An 11,168-nucleotide genomic window follows, 5' to 3' on the forward strand; every position below is an offset into this window, starting at 1 on the left:
CCAAACGAAAAATATTCAATATCTAAAAAATCGGCCAAAACTCTATCCATTTATTTCTCGTGTACTCAAAGTTTCACTATTGAATTTGAGGGTTGGAGTGCAAATGGTCACCTTTGGAACAACGGTCTAGCATTTTAGCTATTCAAAGGGTGCAGGAAATGCATAGATGAACACATATGAAAGGATTAAAATGTCAATAATACTAAAGTAAAGCAGTATGTATGTATTTAAATTTATATGGATCAATCAACTTTAATTAGTGACCTTGTATAACTGATAATTGTCGAGGTCGATCGTGGCTAGTGGTCCTGTGTTGTTTGCTTTAAAAAATAAGAATGAAAATAATTTATTGGAAGAGGAGGGAGAGGGTTTGGGCAGGAGGCAACAAGTCAACGTCAGTAGCTGTAAGAAAAGGCTAGAAATTAGCCATTAAAACTCTCTCAACATATGTATGACTCAAGTGGAGAGTCATGCATGGCTCTTCACCTTCACAAATATCAAAACCCTATAAATATATTACTGCTTTTCTGTTTCAAACTGGGCTTTTACTTTTATATATGTATGTTGGTTTGAGAGGTTGAAGCTGCCAGCATGATCTGGTAAGAAACAAATCTATATTCTTCTTTTCTTGAATTCTCACAACCATTTAACAGAAATCCAACCAATCCTCCACCCTTGATCCATGATATTGATGTTGATTTTTTGAGTTCTTGATTTTCTGGGATTTGATTTTGACTCGACCAAATTAAAGTTGACCGATTCACCTTTGTCGAAAATGAAGTTAGCTTCTAAGATTTGGCTTCAATCAGGTCATCTAGCAGCTTCAATCACTCACCAACAATACTGTAAATCAATTTCTTTGCACTCAACTTCTGATCATGGATTAGTCCCTTGAGTTTCTTGACCTCATCAGCACAGGTAATTTAATTTCTTGTTTATTCTTATCAATTATTCAATGAAACTATATATATGATTTGAAATTTTGAATCTCAGTGGTAATTAGGTATATATAATCTTTAGATTTCTTTTTGCAATTTGCCACATGCATACAGAAGAGGATTTGCTGGTTTCAATGAAAGCTGGATAAAATTTCGATCTTTGTTCACAAATAAATAATCATTAAATAACAACTTGAGATACTTCTACCCTTTTAAGATGGAAACCTAGATCCCATCTTTTTCAAGCTGAAGAAATCAAGATGAGTATATAAATTGTCTGCAAGTTCCCGAAACACGAGAAAGGCATGCTATTGGTCAATTTATTGATATTATATTGAAAATCTACTAAGAGTCTGGAAAGTTATATACATGTTAATCCAGCTTGACCTCATAAATATTTACTGAGGGTGTAAATTCTGTCACCTTAATAAATTATATTACATTTAGATGCCTAGCAAGTGCAGTAAAAGTTAAATTTTCAGTTAATCTAACATTTTACTGCAAGATTTCAGTAAAAGTGTGCTTCTCAGCGTGTTTACAGCTTAACCAAATACATTGCCTTTTTTTATCTTTTCGATTTATCAGTCAAGTTTTACATGAAAGAAGGCAAAAAAATAAATAAATAAAATAAGAATTCTTTATCATACTCTTCATTAATCGAACTTGTGGTTGATGCCCTAGAAGGTAGAGAAAATCCTTCCATCTCCAATCATGTAGGGGACTTCGAAACCAAGGTACCGACCCGAACATGGTATGCATATAAATAAAGAAGCTAGAAGTATACACAAAGAAAGGTAATCTTTTTTTAATTATATTACATGAATTTTTCTGAGTATAGTAGTAATTTTCTGATTGTTGAACATTATTATATATCTTGTTATTATTGCACATATATCAATTCCCTTAATTATAAGTAATTTGCTAAAGTGTATATATATGTCATCTCATCTTGATTAGAATTGCATGAATTTAGTCTATTAGGCATCCATTTCAAGTTATATATTATTATATTGTAATTTTTACATCATGAATTTATATGAATAAGTCTCTATTATTTGTTAAAATCTTCTACTTTTATTATTTGTTTGTTGATTTTGTGGTCATTAATTCAATTATTACCTTACTGCATTCAAGAAATGCTAACTAAATCATCATTTTTAGGATTTTAATATAATATCTTAATGTCAAATTAATTAGGTGAATCCTTATTTTCTTAGACTGAGACAAATTAGGAGTGTAATTTTCTTCTTGTTGATTAATTGTAGTACGGTATTCATGATGGTCAAATATAGCATCTAATTAATTGCTGAAATTTCCAAGTGAACCAAACTCTACAACTTATAATCTTTAAATAATTTGAGAAATTTGAGAAATCAAATTTGTATGCTTTTTTAAGAAAAATAATATTAAATCTCATAAAGTATGTAGGATGTGTGAATATGTTGTCGAATAAAAAAAAAAGTGACTTTTTAATTATGCTTAATTTTATATGAACTGGGGCATGGATTGAGGATCACTTGTTTCATTGAACTCTTGATATACTTCCATTTCTATGTTTTCGATTTAACTCCGTGACTCCTTGATAGTGAAATATTTGAATATTGGACTGATAATCATTTGAATAATGAAAATTTACGCAATCTTTCCAACCAACTAGGGTGGAGAATCGTGAACTCTTGAGATACTCTCATTTTTGTGTTGTTCGGTCAAATTCTTGACACTTGCATAATAAAATATTTGAAAGAAATATATAAAACGGTATGCATAGTAGCCTAAAGCCATTGAAATTTATACGTAACATTAAAATGGAATAATTAACTAGGACATAAAGTATCCAATGTCTTAAAGTCAGCAGTAGATAATCTTCCTTTGAAATCTAATTTCATGTTAATTTTTTAAATCATATAAGATGGACACTTTAATGTAGTCAATGGACGGTTTGCCAAATGACACGATCTTTAACATCCCACACATACACAGAAAGCCATGTTCCAAGTAAAGATTAGAAGCTCGAGATTTTTTGAGAATAAATTTTGTGACAAATGATTTTTATAGAATGTACAATCGAGAAAAATTATAAATTCATGTGCAAAATTATTTTACTGTGATTAAAAAATAAAGGATGCTCACAGGCACAATTACCGTGGCATATAAATAATGTTGTCACGTAACATGGCATGTCTCCTCATGAACATGCGCATCCTTAATTACATGGAAAATGAAAATTTTCTGGCTGATCAAAGCATATAATTTAAGCGTAGCGTGAATTATTTTACCAGACTAGTGATTTATTATTTTAAATAATTTAATTAAGTGTCGACAATTAAGTGGTTAAAGAAGCTTTTCAAATGACAAATCATGTCCTAACTCTGAACAAACTATCACATGGAGATTGATTAATGTAGTAATCAAATTTTGTAGCTTTTTCCAACACCAGAGACAGATTAGACATAGCTACAAAATGTTACCTAATCAATCGTTTTCGGCTAATCAATTCACTCAATTATATCTTTAACATTGTTAATAATCTTGTCAACATAAAAATTTGTATTTTATCACTAATAGTCGATTGACACATTATGTACACGACACATTCAAATTTAATTTTGAATTTAAATTTCTCTTCCTGTAAAACTGCTTAAAAGAGTCATTGTCAAAGGGGGAAAAATTAAAAATACACCCTTTCAAAGGGCTTTTCAGCTTTGCCAAATTTGCTCAGCAATCAGCATCAACAGATAAGATAGTTCAATGATGTGTTTGGCAAGAGAGACAATGGATGATTTTCAACAGGGAAGAACGAACAGTAACAGACATCCAACGGCTATCGGTTATCAAGATTTTAAGCTTCAATACCATCCCCATTCCGCCAGTACAAAATAACATTATTACACCGGAGTGCAGCTGAAGAAAGATCTCTGAGTTACACCACGTCAAAGATCTCTTAGTTACACCACGTCCTCATCGACTGGAAGGTATTCCAGATCTTCGACATTGACTGGTTGGTGCAGCTGCATACATAACTAGAATCATTGAAAATGGATGCCAAGAGGGTACTAGCCTTAATCGTGAACTTATAACATCGAGTATAATCACATCTTAATTATCATAGTAGAATAAAAATGAGAAACTCGTGAAGATATAAATCAAGCATTTACAATTTTGATCATCATATCTGATGGAATTGATAGCATCTGTATAGCCACCGAGCACTAGCTAATACTTCTATATATTTATGAGGATGTGAACCTACTAGCATGTTTGAATGTGTTTAAAAGTTACTTTTTTTTGGAAGTAAGTTGAGATTTGCTTTCCAGGAAAGTAACTATCAAATCATGTTTGCAAATCTCATTTACGTTTTAAGTAAATCTGATTTACGTTTTCAGAACATTAAACATGCTCTTATTATTTTTGGGATAAAACACAAGAACTTCCTGACAGTCACCCAACCTAGTTTTATTCTCCCCCAAGCACGCTCAACAACAGAGTTCTGAAAAGTTGTTTATGTACATGCAGATCTAATTACAACTTGAAAAGACCTCCTAAAGAAAAAGGCGGCCTGTCAGTCAGAGTAATGAATCTGGACCACTGATGATAATAACACACGCTAGGTAGATGCAAAGTTAGGAACTTATTGATTGGCCGGGAATGCCTGGATGTATTTGTATATGTATTTTGGATGATTTGCTCGGGTATGCCCGGTGTACTTGTACATGATTATGATCAATATATTACACATTTATCGATAAAAAAAAAGTTAGGAATTTATCATATGCATTTTGTGCTCTTTGAATGGTCCAAATTTGTGCACTCATGCAGTTGTCTTAGCATTCCTCTCTGGGTCGCTAAACAAATGTCCAAGCTAAATCACAACTTCGAAAGGTTTGTTCAGGGAATAATAGAACAGAAGATGAAAATTACTCTGAGCAAATTCAAGAACGCGATTTAAATTTTTCTCACAAATTAAACCACATCGATTCATTTCCTATCTTAAATAAGATATCACTGAAAACAAAACAGAGAAGACAATAACAATATCATTCCAAACAAGTCGAACAAAACACAGAAAGATGGCCTATGCTAGGATTCATTGTTTATTCAATCAATCAAGAACTCAAAAGAGTAGACTGGGGTACCAAAAGAATAGTCTTGCTAGACAAATTGTGGTGTTAGCTTAGTGACATATAGGTTCGGCCCAACTACTAAAACCTACTGATGGCCAAATTTCACCAGCCCTAATCAACTATTATAACATTAGCTGTGCTCCTAGGAAAAGTATTTACACCAGAAAATAAGTCCATGTTTCAAGGAACTTGTCTTAGTTCAAATTATTATTTCAGAGAACCAATAAAGTGCACACAAATTTCTCAGAAGTATAAAACATGGACATTCACAATGACGCCTTATAAACAAGTTATATTCTATAAAATTGAAGTATGCCAAGATGAGATCCATCAAGTGTCTCAAGACCACATAAGTCAAATAAGAACTTACAGCTTTTGCAACAGCAAACCAGTGAAAGGTGCGGATGAATGCATCATCATTAGAGGGAAGGCTGTCATGATTCCATAATGTTAGATTTTGAAACTTTGCATTTGCCTCCCAGCAATATGAAGTATCAGCATTAGCTTTCTCATCAGAACTTTTCTTCCCTAAGATGAAACCTGTGAAGCAATGATGCGACATCTAAAACAAACAGGACGCAGCAATTAATGAGATTAAATCACGTATAAATATTTGCTGTAAACTCAATACGGAAATACAATGATGTTGGGAAAATATTTATTACGTCTCTATCTACTAAAATTCCACATGAAGGAATACCCATCTTCTTGAGACGGCAGAAATTCGTCTTACGTACAAATAATCAATTTTAGCAATAATATCAATTTAGATAACTAAATGGGAGAGAAAATGGGAGAGGAGCTCCTCTACCAGGCCTTTTACAGGTCTGGTAGAGGAGCATTTTCCATAACTAAAAATTCACCGTGATTTCCCATACAGCAAATGATTACCCAGATAACTAAGTTTCCCCTTCCTTTCGCATTATTAACCATTTTTTCTTTTACTTTCTCTGCTTGGTCAAGTCCTTTTTCACGCCATTTTATTTGATAATATCCTGGTTCAAAATTAGATTTTAACATTTGTATTGCTGGTGAACTAAGGTAGATTAAATTTAAAGTAGACAAAATGGTGCATGTTTGGCATACCTTTAAAGCCAAAAATTTAAAATTTAAAAAAAAGAAAAAAAAGAGGCAATTAACGTCTTTTTTAAGCAAGGCGACCATTAGTTCTGCTGGAAAAAGACTTCAAAGAAGCCAATTGTTTTTGTTTATAAATAAATACAAAACATACACATTCAGATAAACAAAAATGGATCAGGAAAGTTTTCTAATAAAATACGGAAAAATGAAAGTAAAAAATAGATTAAGCGAGATAAGAGAATTACCAGAATAGCCGTCTGGAAGGGGAAGAGTTGTGCCATTTAATTTTCTTCCTCTGAAGTATGCTTCCTCTACTCTTAACCCATCCACTTCAATTCCTACATATCATTTTATCCATTCATCAAATTCAAAAAAAAAAAAAAAAAACTCGAACGCCATTGCACAAATCGTGAGCCGTGTTCGTGCGTTGTCATAGTCATACCAGAGAACTTGGGCTTGAAGTAGTCAGAAACGGAGGTGGAACCGTCGTACTTGATGCAGCATGGTAGCAGATGGACTTTTCCCGTCAGGTCTGCCACCGCCTCACCGTTCCGACTCAAATCGACGGTGGTCTGCGATCGTAGAAGTGGAGATCCCTCATTTCCACCGTCCATTCCTCTTATCGCTGCTCCTCCCAATTCGATGAGTTCCTCAACTGTGATAAAGCCCTAATCTTGTTCCCGGTATTTCGCGCTTTTTCTTATCCCGGTATTTTGCGCATTTTCCTATGTTATTATTAGCGTGGAATTTGTAGAATTTCAAAAAGTATTTAAAATTTTTGAAATGAGAAATATTTGTATTGTCGTTTTTATAATATTTTTTGGATGAAAGAGTAATAGAAATTACAATTTTGAAGAATAATAAATGGTATAAAATATTAATTAAAGATCTTGTTATTTTTAAATTAGAATTACTTTGGTTTGCTTAGTTACTTTGGTCCTGTTTAGTCATTTATAATAAGAAATTTGAAAATATTTCTATTTTTCCTTCAAAGTGTGTACCAATAAGTAGAATTCAATATGAAAAATGTAACTTTGTAAAATATGGTATGCAAAATTCAAATACATCCTAAACGTATGGGGTATTTTGTAAATTTTGATTAAGAATTCATTTCATGAGTGCAAAAAACTAAACATGCACAAGTCTTGCCTAAATTATTATCTTTTGCATCTATGAGGTATCAAATCTTGCAGCTTTCCAAAGGAGAAAATTTTCAGGTCCCTATTTGATTATCAGAAGCGTATTGTTCATTAGCTTTTAACTTAATTAAGCAAATAATTCTACGCAACAAAAAGATATTTTCTTTAATAATTTTAAATATTTCTCAATTGATAAATAATTGAAGCCGAACATAATTATGTGGTCGAATTGTCTGTAACCATGATGAGAGATGCATGTGGAGAATGACATTTTGATTAAAGTTTGAAAATCACATTCTTCTATTGGTTTGGATGGAACATAATAATGAGAATATTAAGAGGCAAAGTTAATACTCAATATTGCATAAATACTATTATCATGCATGCAGAGTATAGTTTAATTAATTTAATGCATAGTAGAGTATATTTTATATAATCTTTTTTTTTAAGTGTTTGTGTGGGAGAGATTATTTAAAGTGAAAAAAATATAAATGTATGGTTAAAAAGTAGAATTATGGATTTACATATAAAATTATTTTATTAAGAAAATACGTGATAGAAAATTAATTTATTTTCAAATAAGTTATGCAGAACAAAGACTTTTTGGCATCAATTACAACCGCCAACCATTTCATAAATGCGGATTTACTCCCTTTCATACGCTATAATAAATGTTCATTAATGAATCATTCCAAGTGTGACAAGAAAAGGAGTGGACTTGCGTTTGTCTAAATTTTCTTGTAAAATAAAGATAATGGGTTTATTAATTAATTTCTTCTACCTCCTTGCTAGTTAAGAGATTTGTAGGGAGATCTTTGTAAACCATTAAAAAAAAATCTTAAAACTCTTACAATAATCTTTTCTTCCTTGTATATAAACACCATAGAAATCCATGAAAAAAGGCCTGCAGCATCTTGAATAAACTTGGTTCCAGGTCTTCTTTTCTTGTTTATATAGTCTCAATGAGATAATCCAAGAAAGAAATGTATCGGTCCCAACACAACAATGAAATGCTCTTTGATCAAAACCCTTTAATTATATTCCAGCAAGACGAAATTATGTAACAAAGAGTACATTTGTCACAAAAGGTCCTAAATGACAAGAGAAGAAATAGATTAAATTGAGGAAGGTTAATAATGATCACAATCATGACAATACTTTAAGCATATTCTCGATAATATTTTCAGTTGAAGAAATCCAACAGTGTAAAGAACAGAGAAAGAAAAGGATATCATTTTTGCAGACAAAGTGTAAGTTGTCAGCTTCAAAAGTTAATTGGACTTGATGGTTTAAAACTCACCAAAAACTTAAATCTCATGTGTCATATTGCTAATAATTGTAGATAATACTTCCACTTCTCATAAGTAACAAAATCTTGTAAGAACAAGGCTTATATTAGTGATCTTCACCAGGTTATGCCCATAATTTGCCTTCTATGTTTCCTTTCTGTTAAATTGTTGGGGTGTGGGTGGGAGTGAAAGAGGGCATATTGTGGTATTTGAGTGCCTAATTCATCCCTACACAAGAAAATCACCACCAACCATAAAAGAAGGGGCATGAAATCGAACTATATAGATTAAGCAACACAAGGGAAGATATAAGATAATTCTATGCAATCCTAAAATCTGTCATTCAGATGCATCAAATTAGTAGACTTGTCAGAGACATCTTTGATCTTTCTTTGTGTATATATAGAAACACTTGTATTCATTTGTTTATCTATTTCTGAAAAGCGAAAGTTAGAATATTCTCATTTCTTGAAAATCAAAGAGATTTTAGCTTGTGAGTTTGAATATTTTGTTATTTAATATTGTGTGCTCGTGCATGTGTTTGTGGGTTAGAGTTTAGCTGTTAGTCGTTTTTCTTGGTGGAAAAAATGATATTGTAACCTTTTTTTCCTTTATTTTGTTGCTCGTGTGTTTTTAAGAATTTTTTGTTCGTTTTTTATAGTTATAGTGCGCAAGGTTTTGAACTTGGTAAGTTTAGAGCTGTGCTTGTTACCTGGAAACTTAAGCCAGAACAAAAACTATTAAACATTTCTCGCATTTCAATGAAAGGGCCTTTTATATTTTTATTTTTTGGGGGTTTATGGATTTATGAACCTCAATTTGATGAATTTATTGTTTCTGAAAGTAGATTAATCTTTTTCTTGTATTTTTTAAAGCTTAGGGTACATTTACTCCGTGCACGTAGGCCACGGAGGTAAGTACTTTGCTGGGTTTTACATCCGAGGCCAGTGAGTCTACTGCATTGGAGTGGGAAAGGTAAGCCATGGGCTAGGCTTGATGGGAGCCGGCCATGTCCATTAGATGCACTTTGGGCACCTTATGATCTGTTAAAACCTCCATTTTCATTCGATTCTTGAAGATAATCAAGTAAATTCTTGAAGTTCAGATCAATCCGGAGGCCTGCTGGTTAAGAATTGAAGAACAAGGGATTAAAAATGAAAAAAAAAAAGTCATGACAAGTGTAAAGATACAAATGAGTGTATCTAGCAAGATAGATGCACACACCATCTATGGCTTTGCTTGATGAAATATACAGCATAATTTTTTTCTCCCTGTAAATTTCTAGGGCCGCTTCTCTAGATCGTAGGGATGTTCAAGGTTCATAATTTTGTTTGGAAGATATAAAAAATGATTTAATGAATGATCTCTGCATTGTATAGGTAATAAAAGTTTTGGTGGATTTATTCAAAAATATTTTATTTCGATTAAATAAATGGCTTCTTGTTGCAAGTTAATTTTGTATCTAATACTTAAAATTTCACTTTGCTCAGTTTGCTGGAATATATATTTTTTTTTTCCACATTTCATAATCATCAAATTTGCTTTCAGAATGATAACTTCAAGAGGAAGGGTGTTAGACAAGGTAACATGTAAAAATGACATTATTAAAACTAAAAACTTTGATTAAGTTAGAGAAATCAATAATTTTATCGACTGAATTTTAACTTGTAAAAAATATATATAAAATAAAATAAAATAAAACATTTTCTTTTAAATAAATGATGAAGTCAGCTGATTTGCAATAAAGCATATAATTTATTATGAGATTATGAAGGTTTAGAAATTTGAAATAAATGAAGAAAATTAAAAAGAAATCTTATATTATGGAACCACCAAATGTCACGTCAAATTTTTTAAAATGAATTATCTTGAGATATTTTAATAATAATTTTTCATTTTTTATATGAAATCTTTGAAGTATTCCAATCATATGTTACTTTGCAAATGCCAGCGATTTTCTAGTGTCATTTGGCTTAACTTCAGTTATTTATTTTCTTTTGCTTCGACTTAGATGTTCTAATTGTTTATCTATTTCTGAAAAACGAAAGTTGAAATTTTCTCAGTTCTTGAAAATCAAAGAGATTTTAGCTTGTGAGTTTGAATACTTTGTTATTTAATACTTCTGCATGTGGAAATCATTTTTATTTTATCTTATTGTGTGTTCGTGCATGTGTTTGTGGGTTAGAGTTTAGCTGTTAGTTGTTTTTCTTGGTGGAAAAAATAATCTTGTAACCGTTTTTCATTTATTTTGTTGCTCTCCTGTTTTTAAGAATTTTTTGTTTGTTTTTAATAATTATAGTGCGCAAGGTTTTGAACTTGGTAAGTTTACTTGGAAACTTAAGCCAGACCAAAAACTATTAAACATTTCCTGCATTTAAATGAATGAGCCTTTTATATTTTTATTTTCTAGGGGGTTTATGGATTTATGAAACCTGAATTTGATGAATTTATTATTTCTGGAAGTAGAGTAATCTTTTTCTTGTATTTTTTTAAAGCTTATGGTACTTTTACTCCGTGCACGGAGACTTTAAACTCCACCAATGACTTCTTTTTTTTCTCTCAACTTTTTTAGGGAATTTAACAAAAGCCAATTCAAAAAAA

The 11,168-nt window shown here is 31.5% G+C and overlaps 1 protein-coding gene and 1 long non-coding RNA gene across 6 annotated transcripts; one reads left to right on the forward strand and one right to left on the reverse strand.

Annotated features, from left to right (window-relative positions):
• Window positions 1-333: 333 nt before the first annotated feature.
• On the forward strand, window positions 334-5,423 carry LOC111407296. Of its 5 annotated transcripts, none has more exons than XR_002705082.1 (4): window positions 345-599; window positions 752-918; window positions 1,620-1,732; window positions 3,629-4,248. It is a non-coding gene; the product is annotated as an uncharacterized LOC111407296 (long non-coding RNA). The 5 variants fall into 5 exon arrangements; XR_002705080.1 differs by adding an exon at window positions 4,452-5,423 and having other exon boundaries at window positions 352-918; window positions 3,629-3,988; XR_002705079.1 differs by having other exon boundaries at window positions 334-918; window positions 1,053-1,732.
• LOC111407295 (uncharacterized protein C12B10.15c) lies at window positions 3,532-6,900 on the reverse strand. Its single transcript, XM_023036703.1, has 4 exons — window positions 6,582-6,900; window positions 6,385-6,477; window positions 5,430-5,599; window positions 3,532-3,946 (listed from the first exon to the last, which is right to left on the reverse strand). The coding sequence occupies exons 1-4, from the start codon at window positions 6,751-6,753 to the stop codon at window positions 3,884-3,886; spliced, it is 498 nt and encodes a 165-aa protein (XP_022892471.1). The 5' UTR covers window positions 6,754-6,900; the 3' UTR covers window positions 3,532-3,883.
• Window positions 6,901-11,168: the final 4,268 nt, after the last annotated feature.

This window comes from Olea europaea, chromosome 13 (genome assembly GCF_002742605.1).
Source record: "Olea europaea var. sylvestris chromosome 13, O_europaea_v1, whole genome shotgun sequence".
In the NCBI taxonomy this organism is placed as follows: Eukaryota; Viridiplantae; Streptophyta; class Magnoliopsida; order Lamiales; family Oleaceae; genus Olea; species Olea europaea.